Source organism: Haliaeetus albicilla, chromosome 2 (genome assembly GCF_947461875.1).
Source record: "Haliaeetus albicilla chromosome 2, bHalAlb1.1, whole genome shotgun sequence".
Taxonomy (NCBI): domain Eukaryota; kingdom Metazoa; phylum Chordata; class Aves; order Accipitriformes; family Accipitridae; genus Haliaeetus; species Haliaeetus albicilla.
In genome coordinates this window covers 35,904,941-35,931,471 of record NC_091484.1, presented here as the reverse complement: position 1 = coordinate 35,931,471, position 26,531 = coordinate 35,904,941, and the positions used below count along the sequence as shown (strand labels likewise).

The 26,531-nt window shown below is 39.4% G+C and overlaps 1 protein-coding gene across 6 annotated transcripts in view; it reads left to right on the top strand.

The window, feature by feature from the left end:
* The window catches only part of RBMS3 (RNA binding motif single stranded interacting protein 3), a 733,333-nt gene that overhangs the window by 388,230 nt on the left and 318,572 nt on the right, over positions 1 to 26,531 (top strand). For all 6 annotated transcript variants that reach the window (XM_069770881.1, XM_069770870.1, XM_069770862.1 and 3 more), the window contains one exon: positions 9,746 to 9,804. In XM_069770881.1, the coding sequence (XP_069626982.1) occupies positions 9,746 to 9,804 (59 nt within the window). The remainder of the gene's footprint in view (positions 1 to 9,745; positions 9,805 to 26,531) is intronic.

The following is a 26,531-nucleotide window of genomic DNA, read 5'->3' as shown; positions in this document are numbered from 1 at the left end:
CTGTTTAAGTTCAATGGGGCTTCTTACATGCCTGAAGTTGTACATGTGCATGAGTATTTAAAAATATTGTGGACAAATAGGTTATCGAATCCATTTTCACACCCTGTTCTGAGGCTGTCTTTATGTTACAGAGTTGCCCAAATAAATGGACTAAAAAAATCCTTGCTTTTAAAAATATATTTGGTGGAGTTAAATAAAATTCAGAGAAACCCAAAACGAGAGGTATTCTGTCCCAGTCCCAAGCAAGCAGTGTGAACTTTTGTCCATTTAATTATAAAAATCCAGCTCCGTGCTCTTGTTGTTTCTCCTTGAAAATTTCGGGCAGAGAAAAATGTTCTTCTCTGCACCCCTTTTGTCAAAGTTCAGCCTTTGGAAAATGAATACAACTGTGACATTCCAGCCCTGGAAATAAAAGGATTAAAATTAATATATTGAAGAAAAAGAAGCAATTCTGTGATGTAGCTCCTGAAATATGTATTTTGCAATGTAAAAATCCTAAGAAACAATTCCTTCCCAAACTACATTGTTTCCAAAGACATCCCAAGTACCTGGATTTTTCTAATTTGTAAATAATGAAATGGGAGCTCTGTGAACTCAAGAAGTCTCACTCACACATTTGTTTCAAATGGCCTCTGTGTGAACTCTATAAAATGCTTTAGCTTTAAATTATCAGTTTGAGTTCACGGTCCCTGGTGGTAGCTGAAGTTCTTGCCTTTTTCTTTAATTCCTTTTCTTTTTAATTCCTTTTCTTTTCTTGGCTATTATTGGAGAGGAACCATCTGATTGAGACATATATATGTGTGTGTATATATATATTTTACTATATGTTGCAGTCATTGAATTCTTTTTAAGAGTAAATCGTTTCAGTGACATGTCAGAAAATCTGCCCAAACTGAACACTCAGAGTTCCCTTGAATAATGAGGCTATTGTTAAATGATTGAATACTTTAGAGATTAATATCATGGTATGCTGGCATGCTGGTTCATACCAACTGTAATTTAACAATGAATCCTCCATAAGTAAGCAAGACTGTGAATGAGAAATTGGATACAAGACAGCACAGCATGCAAGAACATACAAAGTAAATAAATTCTACACACAGGAATGATCTGTTGGGGGGAGTTTATTTCCACAATATCTGAAATAATTGAATTGTTGGATAGAGAAGATTCTTCAAGTTTGAAGATCTGCTTAATTTTTCTTCCAAAGCTGATGAGCAATATCTTTATAGTAGAAAAGGTTTTGGATTTTTTTTTTTTAATCTCCCCCACCTCTAAAAAAAAATAAATTAGGGTATGCTACAATAAACCACATCTCATTCTGTGAAGGGTTTCAGAACCCTAAGCTGTCTTCCCAGTAATGCATCCTGTCATTATACAGAAAATTCAGTGGCACTGCTAAGTGTCTGCAAACAAAAGTTGCATTTTATTTTTTTAAGACTTCTGAATTCTTGCAAATATGGAATAATTAGTAGTTGAAGATTTAATGATGGCCCAGAAGAAGGACTGAAGTATTCTGCATGAAATCATAGTTATTAATTTGTGCATGAATTTCGTTTTCCATTCTTAATTTAGCAACTGAAGAATATTTTGCTAATTAATTATTAACACTGGTTATTTGTCATGGCAGAACTGTGAGGGAAAAACATAGCTTTCTATCAAAGCAAAAATATAAATGTCAGAATTTTAATTTAAATGTGATATATAATAATGTAATCATGTTTTAAATAGTCTTAAATAGCTTCAATATTCAAACATACAGATATAATATGAATATAATATATAGCACTAATTCAGAATGAACAACGTTTAGAGTAAAAACTGCAGCTAAGAGCCAAGTGTCTTACTTGCAACAAACTGGGGAAAACCACTGTAAAGTGTCGGGCTTTTATGGGGAGTGCCACTTTAGTAAGTGGCATTTTATTCTGTCTTGGGTATCAAGAGTGTGACAAATCTGTAGCCTTATTATAAGCACTGTGAATAGGATTTGAGCTTGTACCTACTGAAGGCAATGAAAAAACTGCCTTTGATTTCTTCAAGTGTTGGATCAAGCCACTTAATTTCATTTATATGCAGACAAAAAAAATATTTTTTATTTATTTATTTTATTTTGATAAGGAAAGGAACCTACAGGAAGTTACCTTTGAAGTACTGAAGTGATATACTTCTTACAGGTCTGAAAGTTCAAGTTCTTTCTAGTTCCAAAAATTTAGTATCTGTTTAAATTTCTTCAACTTCTGTTTTACCTGACTTAATTTCCCAAGTACTGCAAACAATTACAATAAGTCTCCACAGCCTGTGCACTTTCATATGGGACTATTTTTCCAGAGGTGAATCTGCATATAATGTTTAAGTATATGAATGCAGATTAGTTTGACTAGGAAATGTGACTCTCTCTTTCTTGGTAAATACCTGCGTTGTCTTGTAAATACATTTTTAACTTGAATGTGAGATGCCTCTATCGTTGTAGTGAAGGCAAGATGCATTCCTGTGCTTTAGCAGCCGTAGATCTTAGGAACACAGAAAAGAAAGCTAGCATTTTAACAGTAGAGGGATATTTTGGTTGTAGGTGTTTCTACACACATTTTAAGAGGTTTATTTACACTATTCTCTGCCCTAGGTTGTTGAAATTTTACAAGAAGCAAACATCACTAGAACTACCAAGTTTTCTATATTCTTCAATAAAAGAGCACCAAAGATGCTAACACAGGTGCTCTAGGGCTATATTAGAGCGCTGTGATTTGGGCAAAATGGTGCTTGCATCTTCTCCTGAAAAGCAGGATTTCTGAATATGATCTGTAAATGCAGTGTAAAGTAATTGCCATGATCCATAATTTGAAATAGCCTTCTAGGTTCTTTCCTCCTAACATGGAGCTGTTATTCAAGAGAATGGTATGATCTTGGTTTTATTTGTCTAAAGCAATAATAGTGTTCATAGACATGTGCATATAGTTATTTTCTGGTTTTTTGTAGCTTTTTTTCTCTCATACTTCTGAAAGGTATATTTTCAGTGGGCATGGGGTGATATTGAAAAATGGGCCCATGTATGAGTCAAAACACTACACCCTCAGTAGTAAATATCTGTACCAGAAGATATTATTGAATATGCATACATTCTTTCAGTGGTTCATCATCTTACATTCTCTTGAAAATGCACTTCTCATATTCATTACTCTGCTTAAAACTGGGCTCCTAGTTGCGTTGTTAGGGACAGAAATATATTGTCTGAGTTTCAAAATTGCTGAGCGACACCTGTTCTTACAGAATTCAGTAGCAATGACTCGGGAGCCCTTCTGAAAGTCCAGGGCTGTTTTAGATGTACAACCAATGGATTTAAGAGGCCCTCCCATTTTCTGTGGTGCTTTTGAAATTCTTGGACAACTAGTTACCCTAAGTTGCTGTCCTAACTTATATTATATTTAGTGAAGGAATGATTTTTCGTAAACTTGACAGCCAAACTGAAGTAAGTAGAGAGGACAGAGCAGCCAAATGTTAAACTCTTAAAGAAGTATGGTCTTGTTAGTCCAGTACGCTGTAGGTTCCCTGCAACTACCTCCTCCTGTTTATTCTGAAGTCATGCACTGGTCTGTGAAAATAAAAGGTGCTCTGAATGGCATGAATTTTGTTACTGTATTTTTGTGTGAATAAAATAGTTAAGACTAAACTTTTCCTTCTTTTAATTGAAAAGATATACAGAGAAAAGCAACAAAGCAGCTCAATCTTTGTTAATGGATAGAATGATAACATGTTGTATTTTTGAGAAAAAGTACAAGCATTGAAAATGTCATGCAGTAGATGAAATGCCCAGAAATGATCATGCAAATCAGAATTTTCTTTCTGAGTGAATTTCCCTTTTGTATGTATTTGGATGTCTTAAGTTCACGTGGCAGTGTATTATAGGAATAACATCTCTCTGAGAAACCCCGCAGCAGTTCCTTCTGTACTTTAGGCCTTCATAATGTGGGCTTTTTTTTTTTCTCCACAAATCCATGGTTTTCCTAATAGAGTCTGCTTTAAACAAAATAAACGCAGTTATGCTATTTATATATTAATTCACAAGAATGAAAAAGCCTCGGAGTTGCTTATCTAAATCCAATTACTGCTGGTCAAATTCATCCCAGTACAAAAGTTCCCAAGATAAAAGCATGTATTACCTACATGCCCAGAAACGCAGGCTGTTTTCAGTTGGGTGAATTGTGCTCTGAGCAATGCGTGAGGCCTTGAGTGAACCCTAATGCTGGGGATGTAATTATTAAGCTCTGAATTCGGAAATTATGTGATAACTCCATTGGTTTAACTAAGCAAGGAAGAATTCTGTACACCGGTTACTTGGGTTTAAATCCCAAGTTTCACATTAATTTAGAGCATACAAGCAGTAACCAGAATTGGGCAAAAGCTGTGTTTGGTACATGCTTAAGCACCTACCGCCTTGTAGGCGAGGATGGCAGCCTGTGCGTAGCACCGAGTCGGGCGAGCGGCGAGAGACTTGGCCTGTCCAGTCTGATGGCCGTTTTGCATTACAGGACTAGCCACAGCCAGCCCAAAGGCTGGCTTGGAGGACAGACTAAGACATATCTATCCCAGAGGCTTTTGTTTTCCGTAGTGACATGGAAAAGCTGAAAAGTTTGAGTGGCCCCAACCAGTCTGGCCTCCCAGGAAATCCCTCCTTTGACCCCGCAGCTCTCGGTGGCAGCTGTCCCCCCAGCAGGCTTCCCACCTCGGCGTATTGCCTGCCAGCGGTGGGGCGGGTGGCACCTTGTTCCTCCGCCTTGAGCTAGTCCCCAGCTGAATCTCACTTGCCTGCTGACCCTGGGTCTCCCGCTTGCCTTCCCTGCACCCCCAGGTTCCTGCAGGCAGAAGCAGAAATGGCTCGAATCCTTAATGTGTGCCGTGAGACAGCAAATTCCTCTCGGTTTGGGATCAGCATGGGCAGTGGGTAAGGTTCCCGCATCTTGCAAGTGGTATCACTTGCAGCTGAAGTGCTTCCTTCAGGAACTATCTCCATTTTAACAGCAGTTATCAAATAACTTCCCAGGAACGACCGGGTCGAGCTTTGTCTGCAGTGTAAGTGCTGATCGACTGCCTGCCTGCAAGCTCTTGAAATGATCTATTGATACTGCAACTTTGATGTACGTTAAGTGCTTATTCTGTATTGCTTGCATCTTTGCCGAGTTTGCTGAGTAGTCAGAAAATGTGGGGTGCTTTGAGATGGGGCTCTTGAGAGTGGTTTTTGACATAGGTCCATAGCCGGGACTGAGCAGGGAGATTGTTTCTCTGTGCACAGCACTGTGGGGTCTTCCCTTAGTCCTACCCTCCGTGTGACACGGTGTGCGTTACCACCGTTTGTAAGTGAAGTTTTTTTAAGTGACCTTTGTAATTTTAATAGTGGATATCAGATGACTTGAACAGTTTCACCCCAACCGATATATACAAGAGAAGGTAGAAATGTTTATGTTTGTAAGAAGGTATTTCCGCCCCCAAATTAATGTTCTCTTGGAACGTAAGAACGGCTGGGCTGGGTCAGACAGGAATTTGTTTCAGCAGCTGTGGAGGCCCCTGATGTTAAAACAAGGGCAACATGCAATGATACTACTCTGGTATCCTCTCCCGGTTTCTGGCAGTATGTGACTTCCAGGGCCACAAATGTGTCTTTGCTTTTAATTTCATGACAAATTTTCCATCCTAAAAGCTGTCTGATAGCTCTGATGCGCTCTGTGGGGCATCAGCACAGGCTGTGTCAATGAATTCCCCAAGTAACTCTCAGTTCTGGGGAAGTACCACATTCTGCAATTTTTAAACCTTATAATTTTCTTGGCAGTCCTTATGTATTATGAGAAACAATGAAGACAACTAGTCACCATCTCACTGCTTAGATCCTTCTTTAATGAGCTGAAGTTCTAGTCTGTGTCATTGCTCCTGACATGGAAGCTCTTTCAAATATCTGACCACCTGGTTTTAAATGAAAATTATTGCATAGAAAAAGATTAAAAGCATAATTGAATATAAGAGATTAAAATTATTTTTAAAAAAGCCTGTAAACAATTTTATTTGTGCTTACTATGCATTTAGAGAACATTTTGGGAAGAATGTAATGAAAGACAACATGTTGTACGCCTGGAAATCTTTTGAATAGTGATTTCAGTTCAGATGTTCAGTAGACACATTCTTGAGGTAGCCATCTCACAGATTCATTCTGTCTATACCCTTGGATACTGTGATGCAGTAGGTTATCCTTAATGATACAGTCATTATGTTGAAGGGTTGGTAATAAGGCATTGAGGTGAACTCAATTCCACAATTATCTTTTTCTGACCAGAATTTTTGATTCAAAATCTTTGAAAGACTACCTCCATGCACTGTAACTCAGGAGGAAATTAAACAGTGCTCGTGTTTTCTCACAACAAGCAAACTATACTTGGTATTTTTTTACATTATTAATATCAGTAGTTTGTAGAACAGAGGTGTGCAGGCTGTTGAATTTTATAGTAGTTTCCATTTAAATATAAGAAAACAAGAGGCCAGGTGTTGTGATGCACTTTATCCTTATTTCTGTGGGTGTTCCCATTGAAGAATACATTTTTGGTACTTCTGGGTGAATCAGATCACAATTAAAGGTCACACAGACAGAAAGCCAAACAACTTTGGAGAGGAGACATAACTTAATACCAGTCTCCGCACATGCAAGAAAGAAATATGACTGCAAGAAAGAAATATGACTACATTTGTAGGAACAAAATACCTTCCTGATTTCATGCAGCACACAAACTAACATTCTTCATCAGAACTGATGTTCTGATTACTGTAAAATAATTACTTGAAATATTTAGGAAAACAGTGTCCAAATTAATTCCAATTACTTTCTTGTGGTAGCGCTCAAGGTTTATAGCAGTAGATTAAATCGCCTGCATATGGCTAATTGCCTATAACAGTGTTTGTTATTGTGGTGCCTCTTACCACTCTGATGTCTGTTTTTGCAAATGTGAAGGTGTGCACGTAACTTTATGTGCGGGAGGAAACCTCTTCTGAACTGAACAGAATTACTTCTGTGAGTAAAATCTCTAGTGTAACTAAATGTTTGCAGGATCACAGTATGTAGCAAATAACTCTGGGAAATCTGTAATAAAAGCAGTGGAACCACAAATGCCTGTCGCTGCTGGCAAGAAATGTTAACTTTTAGCTCTCACATGACTTGGATGAAACAACATATCAATTCATTAGGAGTGGCTGGACTGAAATGGAGGCTGGGTGTTAGTTTTTGTTGGCGGAAGTTTAGGTAGGGGTTGTGTTTTATTTGAGGTTGTTGTGGGTTAGCCGCTGATTTTTGTTGGATTCTTTTTCCATATATCTGTCAGAGGCCCTTTGCTGTACAAGATAGGCATGTTTTTGCATGCTTTTCATGAATTTGATTTTAAATCTAAATAAATCAAATAAATGAAGATGCACCATGTGGGCCAAATTTCCTGCTGGGTAAGTTGGCCCACTGAACAACCATAAATCACACTGGCAGATAATTTGGCTTTGCCTTCTTAAGATATGTGCTCTAATGTCTTTGAGGCCAAAGTCAACTTCAGGTATTACCATGAAGAATTATAAAATTAAGTGGAACATAAGTGAGTATAAAGGCCCCAATTCTGGAAACACCTGAGGTTAGAAAAGCATGTGATCTCATGGTTAACATTAAATCTGCTATGTATGTGTTTGGAGTGGAGCCAGCTATGGCAAAATAGACCCACAACTACCTGTCCACGTATGCATCATGGTGGAGCATACAATGGATTACGCCTGCCTTCAGAGCACAAAATCCTGCCTGCCTACTGAGCCAGCCAAAAAAGGAGGGGGTGTGGAGGGGAGGAAGGCTTGTACGATTTTTTTGGTTCCTAAAAGATGGCTGAATTGGGGCTCAACTTAGATTGCACAAACTGTTAATGCCTTTAGGTCAGTTTGCCCTCCTCCTGACTGGTTTCAGTCTGAAATAAACCAAAGCAAAACATGTTTTCCTCCCCAAAATGAAAGTCAAATGGAAACAAATGCTTTTGTGGGTTCTTCTGGAAGGGAAAAACAGTGAAATGGAAAGTCTCACTTTGCATCAGTCACGAAAACAGAGTAAAGAGAGATGGAGAGACAGTGGCCTGTATCTAAAGCTAAGTGGTTACACGTCACTCACAGTGTGGAAACTTCAGCTGTGAACTTTGTCAGGCACGAAATTGCCTCAAATCTGTGCTGGTACCAAAGAGTATGTTCAGACAGGCTGCTCCCAGTCTTTCTTGTTGGTGCTGCTCCCCCTTCATGAGATATTTAAGTGTTTGCTGGGTCCCAGAGTGAAACCCAAAGGTCCTTTTTCCCTGTGAGTGATGGTACCATTCCCTCTTTGGTTCCCTGTCTGTTTGTTGTTTTTTTTTTTTTTTTTCCTGGTTTACTGGGTATGTTTATAGACTGGTAGGACAGAGAAGAGCGTGGCCTTGAATATGTAGTACAGTGCTGTAGCTACCCTTAGACTCCTTTTTCTGTACAGTAGGAGACTTGGGTTTCCTCCTGAGGCAGAGAAGGGAATTACAGCAAGGTCTTCCACATCCTGGTTTCTGGACTTCAAGTAGAAGTCAGTAACACCAAATTTATATTGCTGTTAATAAAGATTAACCAATTAAAAATTGGTCTGCCATACATTTCAGTAGTTTATAATTGATGAACAGTTGGTTGTTTTACATGGGTGTTGCTTTGCCATTAGAAGATACAATTTTATAATAATCTTTTATAGTAATACATCCTTCATTGGCGGTGAAGGTTGCGTTCCATGGAAAAGTCTTCCAAATGAAAGCCCATCTATCAGAGTGCCACTAATGCTTTTTTAAAAAATCTGGGAACGGACATTTTAGAGGAAGTTCTCTTCATTGAAGCAGAGACCAAGACATATCAGTGACTTGAGAAATAAAATTATTTTCCTTATTCATCCATAAATGCCGCCATCTGTGATCTCTTACCAGGGTTTTGTGATACTAACTATTAAGTCTGCATTTTTAATCTTAACCTCTGTGAGGTAAAGACAGATACCTATTTTATGGTCTAGTTGCTTAATGCAACAAGTTGTAGCTGCCCAAATTCCCTCTTCATCACGTTAAGTCTATCAAATTGCAGTGCAGTGCCATGCTATCTATGGGAGGCAATATAAGTTCAAATAAGTATTAACATTCATCTTGGAAAGAGCTAGGAGATGCACATAAACCTCAAAACTTCTGTTTATCCAAAACAGAAGTTTAGAGTGTATGTACACAGGCATGGATGAACACATGAGCACAGTTTTGTGTGCATACATGTAAAAAAATGACCATAATTCCTGCATTTCTGTTAATCCTGGAGGAATCTGGTCCATCTCTATTAAAACAAACCTTGTTTGACAGCTAAAAATAAAAAAAAATATTTTTAATCAAACCTAATTAAATTAACCGAAGAAACATCTTTACCAGTGCTGATGTCTTAAAATCCCTGCTATAATTGGCATTTATGCTGGCAGTCCAGCACTGTGACCAGAGACAGACAGGATGTGGCAAATAACCAGTGCTTCTCAGGTGGACTCTAAAGGTGTTGGTTGAACTGCAGTGGCAGAAGGAACCTCTCCAGGAGTATCAGGCAAACATTTTTCAAGAGCACTAGATCTCTTCCTAGCGTATGTGTTATATGTGTGCAAAAATAACTATGTATGTTATTAAAATATAATAACACGTATTTCTGGTTTTTGTTTTCTCCATAGGTATGGGAAAATTGTATCCACAAAGGCAATTCTTGACAAAAACACAAATCAGTGCAAAGGTACGTGCAAAACGCCTACTCTGTGAGTTCATTGTCTGTTTGAATGATTGACTGGTGGCTTGACTGCCAAGGCTTTGGCTCCAACTGTGCAATCAACATAATGTACAGTATATTACAAACATATTTAATAATGCCAAAGCTTTGAGTTGTGTTTCCAGTAACATTGCTCATTAATTTTTTTCATTAACAAACAAAATGAAAATCACAAATCAGAACAAGTATCAAATTGCTTCAGCAGAAAAGTAAATTACCTTCTAACCACATAGTGCTATCTGATTTGAATGATATCATCAGTGATGCAAATTGATTTCCTATATAAAAATGAGAAACCTTTGGGAAAAGATTCCCAAGCAAAACCTGGTTTATTTTTTCTATTTTTGTGAAGTCTTGGCCTATGCTATTGGAAGAAGAAAGTATTCTTTATGACACAAATAGATCCACGATTTGCAATACCAAGATATAAAAATGATTCCTCTTCCAGTTTTATGTTCTTTATTTTTCTGCTAATGTATGAAAACATTTTTTTAGTGATTTATAGCATGTTTCATGTGTGTATGTATAGCTTTATTTGCCTAGATAAATATTGACTAACATGTCTAGTAGTATCTCAGGACTAGAATTGTTATTCATTTACCAGTCTGAAGAGCCGTCAAGTGTATGGGGGAGAAGCTCTGCTTTAAAATGACTCTGTAACTTTACAGTAGCGATATACAGAATCCTTCTGGAGTAATAAGATCTACTAAAGTGGGTTCTTCTGATAAGAAGCACATTCTGGACAGCATTTCTATATGAGTTAGTAAAAAGAAAAAGTATTGCAGTACAGGAATATCTCAAGAGTGGCTGGATGGGGTGGGAAGAGAAGAAGAAAAGGAAGACAGGAAGACATTTGGGGAAATTACAAGACGGGTCAAAATCCTGCCAGCTATACCACTGATGTTCTTGCAGTTTGTAGAATTGTGTCCCTTTACCTATTGCCTGCCACAACAGCATTCATTAGCCACTCAAGAGAAAAGTAGACTGGAAGACTGCAGTTCTAGTCTTGGAAGACTCCACCAACCTGATCAGTCACGGGCCATCCTCAGAAGCGGCACTGTGCGTTTGCTTTTGCCTGGATGTGCTTTTCCTTGGAGCACTGTTCCAGCAGGCTTCTGATAACGTTGCTCTGTCTGCATTTCTTTGAATATTACATCAGGACCAAAATCTGGTTGGTTTGGTTGGTTTTTTTGTTGTTGTTTTTTGGTTTTTGTTTTGTTTTGATTGTATTATGAAGGAATACCCTCATACCTGGCTGGGCCAGGTGCAGAAAGCCGTGGGAGGGTGGCCGGGGGAGCACAGAGGTGAGTGCTGCAGCTTCAAAGCCAGGAGGCGATGGACGTGCCTGGCACTGGCTGCTGCGTGGCCAGGAGATTTGAGTTTTGGAGGCAAGGTCCAGCATGGGGAGTTGTAGGGAGAGGGGGACTTGCAGCATGATGGGGCTACAAAGGAGCTGAGTGGATCGAATGGGCTCTGAGCTGGTTTAACAAGAAGAAAGAGTGCTGTAGTAGGATAGGAAGGGCTTTGGGGTAGGAGCACTTGGGGATAGGGCTCTGGGGCAGGAAGGAGTTGGGGCTTAGGCCTAGGAGAGCTGGAGGGGCCTGAGCTGCTGATGTGAGGGATGAGAAAGAGAAAGTCTGTGATTAGGTAGGTTGGGGTTACCCTGGGGCCACTCTTCACTGGCTTACGCTCCAACTAAGGCCTTCCTTTAGGGACAGGGGACATGTAGGTCCTTGTCCCCTTCCCGCTACCATACAAGACTGAGGTGTTTTCTGCTCTCTCATGTGTCAACTCCATCCTTTTTTCATCTTTTCATCTTTTTTCTGAAATTTGTCCATCTGAAATGGCAACACAAATCAAGCAGATGGAGTTGGATTTGAACTGGGCTGTATGTTGAATAATGAGATGAAGTCCATGGGAGAGAGAAATGTATTTGTCTCCGCTGATCTTGGTTGTCCGAGACCACTGTGTTGTCAGTGTAGATACTTCAGCTGGGTGCCTAGAGGTTGGTGGAGACAGTCTGGGGGAAGTGTGCTCAATGATTGTTCTTAACTTTTTGTTTTGTTTTTAAACGCATGTTTGACTGGTAACCACTCCACAAACATGGTGGCGTGTGATCAGAACTTCCTTCTGCTCCCATTGCCAGTGGTAAACAAGGAAAGGAATGGATCTGTTTGCGAAACACAAAATGTGAAGTGGAAAGATTGTAAAGAATATGAATGGTAGAATTTTGAGAAAGAAAAAACATCTGGGTTTGGTGTTCTTTATATTGCAGTTAGCTTTGACATTATTGTAGTGGAGGCCATATAACAGTGAGTTGGAATTTTGTAAAAATTTGCTTTCATGCTGTTGTACTACACTGTAGGGCAGAGATATTTATTTGTCTTTTCAAAGATGGATCTTTATGACATAAGTGGTGCCATTAAAAGATCATAAACGTAATTGGATTTATTAACAGTATGCTTCGTGGCATAAAAAGAATAGACTTGCTGCTTTAAATGCTGGGTACAATTTCCTTCCTTTTCAATAAGGCTGCCCCCCCCCCCCAAAAAAAAGCTTCCCAGGAATCAGTGGAAGGGACCTGAAGAGATTAGGACCTGCCTTGGGGCAGGATCAGCTCTAGCCCACTGCTCAAAGGCCTCCAGCAGTGGAGATTCCTCAAGCTCCTCAGGCAATATGTGATAGCACTCCCTCTCCTCATTATAATGAAGCCTTTCCTAATGTCTAACCCAAATCTCCCTTGATGCAATTTAAGCCTATTGCTTCTTTTCTTATCCCCAGTGGACATGCAGAACAGTTTATTCCCTTCCCCTTTTCAGCAAACATATATATTTGAAGACTGCCATGTGTCTGCCGTAACTTTTCCTTAGACTAAACACTGGTCCTTTCACTTTCCTCTTAAAGGCAATTTGTTTTAAGTTTCTGATTATATTGCACTTTGCTGGTCTCTCTTTAGCTCACTTCTTACTTGAAGACCTTAAAGCCGGGCACAGGATATCAGATGGCCTAAATCTTACCATTTTAAATAGTGTGGAGAAGTTATTTCATTTGTCTTCTCTGTGATCACATGACTCTCCTTTGTTGCTATATCCATGTAAATAACTATGTGTATTTAAAATATAGATACATTTCTGAGGCACAGGGTGTTGCATGAAAACAACATTGCTGATATATGCTAAGAGATTCTCTGCAGCCCCTGGTTCTGTTACTCTTTTCTCCAGCACTGCTGCCAGTCAGGCATTCCTTATTGTGTGCTCTGCTCTGTGCTGTTGATTATTCCCTCCTAAGGCTAGCACTTTTCATTTGCCTGTATTGAATTTTATCCCATTTTTTTTCCCAGCTACTCCTTAATTTGCTAAGATTATTCTCAAATCTTAAGTCTTCAGAGTGCTTGCAGCACTTACCTCTTTAGTATCCTCTTCACAGTTAATAAATGATTTCTCTAATCCACTGGACAAGATAATTTGGAAAAGACTGAATAACAACAGACCTGGGGAAGGCTTTTGAGGAAGGCCTCTCAGTACACCAGGTAGCCATTGAGAACTTTTTTTAATTGGATCTGTTATTCAGTTTGGCACCTACATCACAGCAGTTTTAGCTAGATTTATTTCTCCTATCTTCTCAAGTTATGAGAGACAACCAAGGTTTAACTAAAATATGTAGTACTTACCTATCTATAAGACTAGTTACATACTTCTCAATGGAAGTACAATCTGACATTATTTATTCTTGTTATATCCATGCTGCATGGTACTAATCTCCTCTTTCCTTTGAGGGTCTGTGAGTGGATTTATATGACTATTTGCTCTAAGCTTTTTCCAGAAGTTGAAAGTCTCTCTAATACACTGGGGCCCACATTCATTCCTTTAAAAAAAAAACCCAAAACAACAAAAAGCAAAAAAACAGGCAATTTGTTTGCTCCTTTCCAGTCTTTTGCATCTCACTCACCTTCCACAAAGTATGAGGTATCTTGTTAAATGAACACACCATCCCGTGATGTGTATCCAATGCAGTAGCGTGGATTAAATTCAAGGAGATGATGGAAGAAGTTATCACATGATTGGAGATTTCAGAATCTCTTTCAGCATCATTTGTGTGTTAACCAAGGTATGGAGTAGAGCTGAAAGTGGAAAATAGTTAATATAGCAAAGAAATTATTTCGAATACCCCATGTAATAGAAGATCTGTTGAAAGAGGTTACTGCTTAGCAAGAAGTGTTAGGTTTCCTCTTGGAAAAACAAAGAAAACACTCTGCAATGGACTTGAAGTAATTCTCTACTATTCCTCAGATTGTTAAAAAGATACCCACCACTTTCCTGTTGTGCTAAGGAGTAGTGTTACCTGAGGATTTCTCCCTGGTATGAATTAAGCAGTTGGGTCTAAAGTAATCATATGTGCTGCAAGGGAGTTCACTAGGGAAACCTTTTGACGTAACCTCTCATTTTCAGATTGCTCTTTGTTGGTGGCATAACAACTAAGTGAAGCAGAGGAGAAGCAACAATCACCCTGTAATAGAACAAGATATAAACCAAAATAAACACAGTCATGACAAAATGGCCAGAAATCACTGAACAAAGCAGGGAACTATCACATATGGGGAATAATGAAAAACAGACACATGATTCATTCAGATGTTCAAACACAAAAACCCTAACGAACAAGTTGGAGAGTTTTGGCTGCTTTTGCTTTTTCCCTTTCCCTCCCCTCTTTCCTTCTCCCCCTTGCATTTCCCTTCTGGGTCTACTGTATTTGCTAATTTAAAAAGTAGGGGAAATGAAATAAAAGAAACCATTCAAGAGAAGTGTTAATCTGAAACGTGTAGACTCTTCTCTTTCCAGCCCTCGCCCTCCGCCCTCTCCAGACTGGCTTGCCTTTGATAGACCTACGTGCTTAGAGCCGAGGGAATGAGTAATGGTTGTTTCACAGTACAGTTTCCATACCTCATAGCAATGGAATACAGAACAGTTAATCTGCCAAATACACAAGCCCATTTCTTAGAGTATGAATTACTGTCATCTGCATCTGCCCTTGCAGACACTTTAATTGCATGCATGCAGATTTACTTCCTGGTTTAATCAGGAGCTCATATGATTTCGAGTATTTTGCTAGGACCTTAGAAGATGAGCACAGGAGAATGACTAAAAGTCCAAAATCCCACCTGTGGGAATTTTTTTAAAAAATAAAACCTATGAATCAGTAATTTGTAGGAGACAAACACTTCAACTGTGTATTCTTCATTTTATGTATATTTTTTCAAACCATATATGACTTGATTGTTGAATAGTAGTGTTTGTCTTAGGAGAGAAATGTGCCTAACATGATGAGGGGAACTATAGAGACTGTACTTATAATTTTAATATTTCATTATGACTTTTTCTTATTGAGAAATGTTAGCAATGATCTATTCATTTTTAAGATACGAAAACTGGGATGCAGATATGCAGTCATTAGGATTGTGGTGGGTTTGTGGTAAAAAAAATGCCATGAGGTCATCTGTGTTAACCCACCATATATCACATACAATTTTATTTCTCCAGTTGCCTTGCCGTTTTTAGATCAGGACTTAAAACTTACCATGACCTATTTTATAAATTGAGAGTTTATTTGTGTAACAAAAATGAGATAACTGGAGGCTTACTGTAAGTGTTGGAGGTAATTGGAATGGCATGATAAAGTGTTGCTTCATATCTCCCAAAAGGAGTCTGTCTTGCCTTTTGTCAGTGGTGTTACTCATCTGCTTAAGTTCACCAGCATCCGTAAGTACCCTAATGCATTGGAGCTTAATGAGCTGGAGGCTTCTGCTCTGGTGTTCTGACAAACAAAGCTTATAAGCATATAGTAGATATACTTTGGTGTGTATGTTAGACAAAATACTTTCATAACTTTAAATTTTAGACAGTAGGGGTTTTGCACATATTCTGTGAAGACTAAAAGTTATTTGTGATCATATGAAATTATGCATTTTCACTTTATTAATTCTTATTCCTATTATACTTAAAATGGCACAATTTGGTTGTGACTAGCAACATGAAGCAAGTCTATGTAAAATAATAAGCTAGTGAAGAAGGAGCTAAGCTGCTGTCGTGGTTTAACTCCAGCCAGCAACTAAGCACCACACAGGCACTTGCTCACTGCCCCCCCACACAGTGAGACGGGGGAGAGAATTGGAAAAAAGGAAAACTCGTGGGTTGAGATAAAGACACTTTAATAGGACAGAAAGGAAAGAAAAATAATGATGATGATGATAATAATAAAATGACAATAACAATAAAAAAAAGAATTAGAATATACAAATCAAGTGATGCACAATGCAATTGCTCACCACTCGCCAACCGATGCCCAGTTAGTTCCTGAGCAGCGATCCCTCGCAGACCAGCTCCCCCCAGTTTATATACTAGACATGATGTCACATGGTATAGAATAATCCATTGGCCAGTTTGGGTCAGCTGTCCTGGCTGTGTCCCCTCCCAACTTCTTGTGCCCCTCCAGCCTTCTCACTGGCTGGGCATGAGAAGCTGAAAAATCCTTGACTTAGTATAAACATTACTTAGCAACAACTGAAAATATCAGTGTGTTATCAACATTCTTCTCATACTAAATCTAAACCATAATACTATACCAGCTACTGGGAAGACAATTAACTCTATCCCAGCCGAAACCAGGACAGCTACATAGAAAGCTATTTAGTTAATAAATTTTATTTATTGGGAATAAGCTGAAATTGCAATAACTGTGCTGTGTTATTTATGATTCTCAGAATTGCCATTTTGAGACAGAAAAAAAATCCAGCCAAGTAGGTCTGTGCCTGATCACAGACTGTAAACTGTTCACACTAGGAGGGCATGCACAGCGTGCTTCAAGGGGAAATGGATCTTGTAGAAAGTAAATAATTTGTAAAACAGACTTATTTAATTTTGAAACTCTAGACTTGTGTAACAAATAAATCAATCTTATTTTTGATGCCAGCATAGACAATAGATGTGGTGATTTTTTGTGCATTAGCTTTGTTTGTTTGTTTGCTTTTTTGGGGGGGGTCTTTTTTTTGATCCACTCCAAAGTCTCATGTAATCAGTGGCATAATAGTTCACAAGTTGCTGTAAGTGTAGCAATATGGAATATTTTACTTCAGCAGGACTTCTGACAGTGAGGCGTTTGTGAAGGCTGGATAGATGCTGAGTGTGGGCAGGTGCTCAGCAAGTTTTATCTATGGCTCTGCTGATCCATCTCACTACTGACCTGTAGCAGCCCCAACTAATCTAGTCCTTCTGGTCCTGGGTGTCTTGAAGAGAAGACACAAACTATGCTGAGTTGTGCCAATTCTGGTTAGCAAGCCAGCTGATAAACCCACATCTCCTGAGTTAGAAGGACAAAATCTTCAGCAGTGTCACTAAGTCCCATTTCAAAACAGTGAACAACAACAACAACAAAAAAAAGCAAACTTGCCATTCTAAGTTTTTTGATAACAAGAGTTACATTACACATCATGAGGTTAGTTGTTTAAAATTTATAAATGTTTGGAGGTTTCTTTAGTTTGTTTTCTGTTTTTTGAAACTTTAGTTTCAGTCCTGTGTTTTTTTATAAGTAAAGGTTGAGATTTATTTTTTTTCTGTTTAAATAAAAAAGTGATATTACTGTGTAACCACATGAGACTGGGAGCCAAGTCTTTAGGAAAAATGCCTAAAGGAGACATCTAAACACCGTAAAGGCAGGCATACATTAAAATAAAATGAAAGAATTGCCAATAAGAAACCATGAGGTTGTTCACTGTGTGGTAAGTTCACACCCTACCTTATCAAATGAAAGCTTGTTTGATCTGCAGGCTCATGAACTATGATGCTGTGTAAATCTGACCATTTTAAGAAGTTACCAGAAACTAGATGGGGAAAATGAAATAATGCATATGTATATTCAAAAATATATATGTAGCTTTCCCCTTGAACTTACAGATGTTGTATTTATGGATGTTTAGGTAATGTAAAGAAGCAACGACACTCAGTGGGAGCATGTGATGCTGTTGGGTGAACTATTTTCCTGGCACCTGTTGGGTTGGTCAGCAGGCGTTATATGTGTCTTGGCAAACGTGTGAGTGTTTTGCAAAATCTCACTTTAGCTTGGAGGTAGAGATTCTCTTGTTTGTATATTTTTGAATTCTTTCCACATCTACTGAAGTGAAATAGGAAAGGGTTTGATGAGTCGTGCTGAGCAAGTCATCATAGCTAGAGTGTGCCAGCACTGGGCCGCTGCCCTGCCATGGTGAGGACTCGGAGACATACACGCCTCCATGTCTGCAAAATGTTGCTGCACCTCAGCAAACATTCTTGACTAAGTGCTCTGTCTCAAGCAAGTCCTCTAAAAATTGCTTATCGAGTTTAAAGCCAGGTCCTCTACAGAGGAAACTCCTTTCTAATTAGTTCCCCAGGCACTTTCTTAAATGGCTTCTTTGCAATTAAGGAAAATATTTCCTGGGTCATTATCTTTTCATAAATGAACTCGTGGCCTAGCAAATATTTTCTGTAAGGAGACCCAAGATGCTCAAGTATTCTGTGACATATCTAATCTGTGATTATTCTTAATTTACTGCTTCCAAAATTTGCAGGCCCATATCGCTGGCAAATAATTGGTTTAATTTTGTTTCCTTCCAGAGAAATAAAAAAGTAAAATTTCCATTTATACACAGTGATTAATGTTTTGATTCATTGGTCTGTATAAAACTTTGCAATAGCTTGGCATGCGTTTGAAGTGCATTTTGGGACTGGGTAATGTTAGTAGACTCTTAGTGGTCTCAGCAGACTTGGAAATATCTATTTCATATCACAGAAGTGAGTAGAAGAGAAATTTTTTTCTCTTTGAACAGCGGCTCATAATCAGCTTTGTTGAAAGCTTACTTGCAATGCATTGGCTTTTTCAACTGTCTTGCAGAATCACTTTGTTTAAACTTTTTTTCTCTGATGCCATGATAGAGCATCTCATATATCAGTAAATCTGTTTGGCCTCTGGTTGCTTGAAGGCAGGTCATCTCTTCTAAAAGTGGTGGTACTCTGCTGAGAAGTTGGTTTCTCCAAAGTCTGAAGACCTTCAGTGCAGCAGCTGACCTGTGGAAGCCCCCAGGCAGAGGCAGAGGACGACGGTGCCTGGCTCCGTAGTTTTGCTAGAGCCAACTCCATCATGCACACTCGGATTATACAGTATACGCAAAACAAATGATAACTTGGTATAGGAACAATCTGATACTAAATCCAATTGACAGACTCCTACTGGACACAGGTACACAACAGGAACCATTCTGAATCAGATCTGTTAATTATAGCGTGACTTCACTTCTGCGGTATGCCAGCAATCAGAGAAGTAAAGGCTAGCATTTTCCCCTATTAATGCACGTCCCTGGCTTTTGTTTAGAAGAGTAGAACTCTCTTACCCAAGTGAATTAAATAAATGTTCTCGTTCTTGGTAAATATACTGTGAAGTAAAACACTAACAGACTGTGCCATCATTTTTAATAAATCTGTCTCTCTGGGTATTTGAGGGCTGCCTGTCTGGAGATGGCGTAGGATTGCTCGAGTAGGAATATATGTGCAACACAGGAGAAAAATCATAACCTCTGGCAATAAAGATGTAGCTCCCTCAACACTGAACAAAAACCCCACCCACACCAGTTCTGGGGAAGGAACTGGTAGGCATTATTAATATTGCTCCATCTATTTAGGTTATGGTAGCTGTACAGCAGTAAAACTCTAGGTGCTAATCAATGGTACAGAAAACAATTGTACTCTATAAAAATTAATTAAAAGACAACCTTGTCCTATGGACTTTGCAGCCCAGGGCTTTGAAAAAGAGCAGGGTCCACAATTAATTTAGGTACTGTGAGTAATTTTATGACTTTGAATGGAGTTAAATAACAATTTTTTTGAAATACTGAATTCTCCAAAAAAGAAAACCCCAAACCAGTCTTTCAGCTCTCCTGAGAATAGCCATACATTTGGATAACATTTAGTGAGTTTTTTTCAACCCGGAATGTTTTGAGGAGAGCTAAATTTATATATGAGAAAAGGAGGAGGCCATGTTAGGGGTGGTAGAAACAACTCTCCTACTTGATGAAATAGTTCTTGTCTGGGTCTTCCTCAGGACCAATGATCGGCTGATGTTTTCTTCCATTAGATGGCAGTGGTGTGATATGTGGTTTCTCTGGACCCCTGAATTACAAGTTTGATTAAAAAAATTACTAATAGTTCAATTTTTCTTTTATTTTAAAAACCCCAAGTCGTAGTTCGGTTTATAATTTCAGAGTTGCCAAGATTTCAGGTTTTTATTCATGTAGAATTTTACAACTTAGTGGCCAGTTTCAAGCATATGTGCCAGAGGACTGGGACTTTCAAATACATTAGAGTTAAAATATTTTTAGAAAACGGGCAGCTATGTACAGTTGGAGACTCAGTGCTCCTGCTGCAGGAAATGCAGGGTGGGTTTAGTTTTACTCCGCCTAAAGTAACCACAGTAAATCACCACTTGCTTATCTATGGTGGAGCCAGAGCTTGTGCTGGTTTTGCCCAACCAGGAGTTTGGGAGGGAGGTATGGGTATTGGAGGAGAGGGTAGGTAAGGAATGCTTGGGATGGGGGATTGGAGTTACTACAGCAAGTTGTAGCGTCATACTTGGGATAGGACATGAACAGGAAAGATGGGGCTCAAATGTATAAAACAACAGGCTTTGTTCACTTCATTACTTGTAGAATATTCTGTTTTATCTAAACAAAGGAAAAAAACCAGATTTTTTTTTTTTATATGATCTCTATAAAGATCTTTCAGCCACATGCCCTTGTTGCTTGTGGTATTAGTCGTGGTGTTGTTGTTTATTAACTTATTAAATATGGAGCAGTAAACAGCATTTGTTTTTAAATGAATTAAAATGGACTTGTTGCCCTTCATGGCTTTTTATTAATTGAATATTTTTGCTAAGCTGTCTGCTTTCAGAGCAAAGGTTGCAGCCAGGAGATGGGGGTCAATGGGACCTCCATTTAAATGCATGTTATCTCTATGTTAATTGCCTGCATATTTAACCAACCAAGCATGTCATTCTGGAGAAAGTCAAGGTTTTTGTGGTCAACCTTTAATCATGAAACAGCAAGAAAAAGTCTGAGTGACCTGGTTTGCCTGAGGTATCTTGGTTGCTGCTGTCAGTCACTTCAGCTCACAGTAAATTGCAGGGTAAATTCCACAAAACTGATGGAACGTATCTTTAAAAAAAGCCCCTAAACTGCAGAAAAAACAGTGTTCAAAATTTTAGTGTTTAATTTTTGTTTATTTGTTGCACGTTACTTCAGTAGTTATTTCCTTTTTAATAAAAACAGATTTTATTGCTAGTATAGATAGTTATTAGAGAAGAAAGTCACAGAACAGCCATTAAATATGCCTTGAGTTTTGGAGACAGATACATATTTATCAGGTTGGGTGAATGTGAGTTCTTGGATCAGAAAGAACTGCATAGCTACTGCTTGCCGTGCTCTACTTTCTTGGGCTGTTACTGCAGAAGTGTTAAAATAGTTACACTTAAAGGAGAGGGGTGTGTGCCATGCAACAAATCCTTCTGAGGCTGCTGGGATTAATGACCCTCTGTTTTGTGACTCTGCTGTGTTTTCTCTAGCGTCTAGTAGTGAGATTGAATTTTTGGAACTTAAAATATTTGAGATTTGCTACTAATGCTTGAATAGGGTCAGATGGTTCAAAAGTGATGGGGAAGGAGGGGCTAAGAGGGAAATATGTGTAGATATTTCTGCAGTATATTCTTTGCCTTGCTTTTTATTCCTTTTGTAATGATTCCTAGAATTTAGTTTGCCTTTTTGAGCAAATATGGAGCTGACATTTCTATGGACAGTTCAAAGGGCATCATTTTTTAATGCGAAGCTGGAATTTTGTCCCATGTGCGTCACTACATTATCTACATTTAATTTCTTCTGCTGCTCTGTTACCTAGTCGCTTAGTTTAATAAGGTCCTTCTGCAGTTCTTCACAGATGCCCCCCCTGTTTTCTCTCCTGAATAATCTTGTCACCTCACTGTTGAGCTGCTTCTTGTCATTTACAAACAGGTTGTGCAGTATGGGTCCTGGCAAAGCTCCGTGTGGAAGGCCATTGGTGCCATTCCCCTCTTGTAAGAAAGACCATGCCCTCTACCCTCTGTTTTTATCTTTTAACCAATGGTTTATCCAAGAACTTTCCTTTTTAAGCCATGGCTGCTTAGTTTCCTGAGAAATCTTTTATGGGGGCCTTGTCAAATGCCTTTCGGAGATCCAAGCAGACTATATTAGCCAGATCACCCTTATCAACAGGCTTGTTGACCTTTTCAAAGAACTCCAATAGGTCTGTGAGGCAAACCTACAAAAGCCAGGTTAACTCTTTCCACATGTTGTATTTCCATTGATTTTACTCTGTTTCTGTAATTTCTGGTAATTTGACACCAGGTTTACAGACCTGTAGGCACCGGGATCTCACCTGGGATCTTTTCAGAACACTGTCACCACGTGTGCCACCTCCTGTTCCTCAGGTACGAAATCTGTTTTAGAAAAGAAGCTGCATGCCACTTATTAGTGCGTGTAGTCAGCTATTGCATCCTGGAGCTCTTTTCAAACAGGGAGGGTGAATACCATCTGTTGTTGCAATTTGTTAGTGTTCACTTTTGTCAGTTTGTCCCATAACCTCCTCTGTGGTCATTTCAAATTAAGAGTTGCATCTGTTCTTCTGGGCTTCCTAAGCAGCTGCTCTCTGAAACAACACCTAAAAATGTGATCTTTGCATTATATCCCATTTTGCCCAATCTGCGTAGGGATAATTAAAGTCCCCTATGAGCACTCTGCTTGCTTTCTGCCCTTATGGCTTTTCTGCATCTTCCTCTGCATGTTGCAGTTGGTGTTGCCATCCTGGCAGGGCAGACAGGAGTACAGAGATAGCTCTCCAGTAATGCAGAACTACTGTTCTTCATGTTTAGGGCTGGGATTTCAGTTCTTGCAGTATCTGTGTTACTCACTGCCATTCTTAGCCTGATCATTTCTGCACCACCAGCACAGTCTACTCTTGTCTGTGCCATGCATGTTGTATCTTTGTGTGATGGTGGTCCACTCATTGCCTCACTTTCACAGTCTTTCTAATACATGAGTGTTTTCTTACTGTAGTGTGTGTTCCAGTTCACCCATCTTATTTCTTAGGCTTAAAACATTTAGGGAGCTACTAGTGTTTCAGTTGTGTTGTTGGCACCATATTTGAGAGACTCTGTGGTTACTTTCCATCCCAGTATGTCCACTTATGTTCTCTGGCCTGTTGTTTTGTTTGCAAGAGGGATAGATCTAGTGATCACCCCCTGATTTTCTCCAAGGTTACCGCCTCCCCCATCTGTTTGCCTGATGAGAGAGACTGCCATCACTCCAACCTGCTCCTTCCTTCTGGTTAGCTCCAAGTTCTAGAGGGACACTTTCAATGCCAGAATATGCAAACTCAGCAGCTCTCAGTGGGGAAGATCCAACACTGGCCCACATCCTGCTTCACCACCTGAATGCTGCCTTGAGCTGGCAGCTGTCCTAATGGACTTGGGCCTGCTCTATGACACTGCTGAAATATCCTCTGTGAACCTCTCCCTCCTCCTCCTTAGCAGGATTTGGCTCGATTGCTTGGAAATGATGTCCCTGAATGTGCAGCTGCTGAATTTCTGCGTCTCATCCAGTCCCTCCCATTTTGCTGTCCTGCTCTCAGGAGCCAGAATCTCCTGCTGAAGACCATAAGTTGTCTGCACAGCGCACTCATGGGTGCAGCTTTCCCATGGGGAAGACATAGAAATGATAGTTGGCATAGTAAATTGGTTAATTCCCACCTTAATTTCTTCTCCCTGAGTATTTGATAGGGTTGTTTCTTCAAATTCTTTCTATCCAGGTAAGCTGTTTGACGACCCCTCCTGTTGCTGCACTAAGGACAAAAGCTAGAGTTTTCTCCTCCTTCTATGCAGTCAAATTCATGCTTCCGTGGCCTCAGCTTAGTTCTTGGAAACGTTGAGGCTCTTCTTACTCAAAAGAGTGTAGAGAGGGGTTGGTGAAGAATGGAAGATATAGCATTTAAGAGAGCATTTACAAAACCAAAACAAAACAGGAAAGACACTGTGTATGAATAAATCAGCGTCTGCTATTAGGCGAGGGAGAAAAACGTGTGCACAGTGCTGGCAGCAAGAATAAGTGAGGGTAAATGGGCCGTGGTTAAATTACAGGTGAAATATGGGTGAGAGTTTCTGACCACCAGAGCAGCAAAGTTTTGGTACAGGAGGTGGAGCAAGCTCAGTTTTTATGACAGGAGTTGTGGCACGAGGCTACTTGAGAGTGGGATGAGGGTTCAGTGATCAAATTTTTGTCCCAGCGCATGCACTAATTTTGTAGAGTTCTCCCAATATTCTGAGTTTGGAGTCAGGCAAATATTATAAGATGTAGCTTTTTAGTGCATCATTTCATTCAACTGCTACAATATTCTAAACAGCCACACCTCCGCAAAGAGCGCTGGGGAGGGAGCTGGGAGCTGTACTCTCTTCAGGGCTGCTCTCTCTGGGGCCGCTGCAGTTGATGCGGGAGCTGGGCTCTGGTGGACGCGGGCTCAGGGCTCTTGGGGCTGTGGCACTCTCCCATGTTCTCTGCCGCCCTTTTAAACAAACCTGTCCCTGGAGGATGCCTCCTGGGGCAGCTCCTTCAAGAACAGAGCCCGGCTCGTGGGCTAAAGCAGGGGCAGCAGTCTCACTCGCTCTTAGCCAGGCTGACTGGCTGTGTCGGGGTACATGGGAGTGGAGGGGGGGGAGCTGCGATGGTTTGCTGAAATGCTGGGGAGCAGGAGCTGGAGGAGTGACGCATGGCTTCGTTATGGTTCATGTCCTTGCAAATTACGTGCGTGTTTGCCAGTGTAAGGCCTAGGAAATGTCTGTAGGTTTGCCCATTAAAGAAAATAAAATAATTCCCAAATGGGTTTTGTCAAATTAACCTTCAAAAGCCCAGCAAGGTGAGGTCTCTGTGTTTTGGGAGCGAGGATAAGGCAGAGGAATAGCTATGAAATGCTCCTCTATTATTTTAACTGAAAGTTGAGACTATCACTCAGTCATTTCATATTAATAAGGCTCATAAGAAAATAGGATTTTCAGATTATGATTTTAAAGCCCCATGTTCCCACTGTGTTTTAGGGAAGAGTGGAAGCACATGTTGCTCACAGGACTAAGTGAAACCAGAAATTCCATTTCAGTTTAGACAGTCTTTACTGACACTCTGCTCCTGGGTTTGGCAGTTGTGGAAGGGAGAAGAGAAGTGGAATGTAAAAGGGGAGAAACTTTCCAGTCAACATTTGGTTTGAATTTACATATAGCTTTAAAAAAGAAAGGGAAAAAGAAAAAAGGAAAAAAGTACCATTATAATTTCAGTGTAGGTCCACTTTAACCTCAGAAACACTAGCTGTTCTGTAAACCTCCCACACACCTTTCATTCTATATGCTGCATGGATATCTCTGTACTGTTATTTTATCCTGGTAAATAAGGATTTAAATGGAGGAAACTTTGCAATACAGAAATGTTTGGATTGGCATATAGAAAATTGGTGTTCTTTATTTATTTTACTTCTTTTATTTATTTTGTAAATTAGATAGCTCCCCACATTCCTTCAGAAAACAGAAATAAGATCTCATATTACAGCTTATCTCCTCTCTAGTAGAGGTCCACACTGTAGACTGCAGATCTAGTCTGTGCTATTCAAGGAATTCTAAGAAAATCTCTGAGGTAGGGTAAAGAAGGCCTTCAATTTTAAGACCTCAGTTGCCCTGTGCAGAGCAGCCCCATCATATCAAGGAGATTGTGAGAGATATATATATGTATAAAAATAAAAGTATGTGTATATCTGTGTTGAACTGCTTTATTAGAAGATGATGTATCAGTCCATCTCATATAATACCTTGCATCATTATAATGAAAGAATTGATAATTGTGAGCATTTAGATATGTTATACAAGTTGCAATTCATAAATAATAACTAAAAATATAATTTTGGTCTAGTGATAGACTTTTCTAGAAAGAGTAATTTAATTATCAATCACAAGATCAGTGTTGACATTTGAAGTTGACAGTAGGGTTCAACTCATTAAGGTTTCTATTTTGCATGTGTCCTTTACTTTGCCTTCTGAATTTTCTGAATATAAATAGGGCCACCTTAGGATGTGTATACTTAGCATTAGATGCATCCTGAAGCACAGTACTGAAGAATGCCTTGAGTTTCACTAAAATCAATCTTCTTCATAAAACATGTTTCAGCTCTGATGCATCCTGGTGTTTCAAAGTTCATTTTAGGACAAAAGATGTGTAAGCTCGCTATTATAGGACCCACAAATGCTATCATTTATACTGAGCCCTATACCTCAGTATTTTGTTTTATAGTACTGTTAGAAATATCACAGGCCTTAGGACATATTTGAAAAGCTCCCTCTCTCCTTTGTGATGATGTAAAGGTAATGTTCCCAGGTCTGACGCGCTTGGAATGAATTTGGTCATTACGGTTAGACTGCGTGTCAAAAATGTTATCTCCATTATTTCAGTGAAACCCTGACTATGCGCTTAAGATGGTAGCCTCAAGGAGTACATATAGCTCACTGGGAGGGGACATTACGCTCCTGATATTTATGTTGGCTGGCCTGCATGCTTGTTT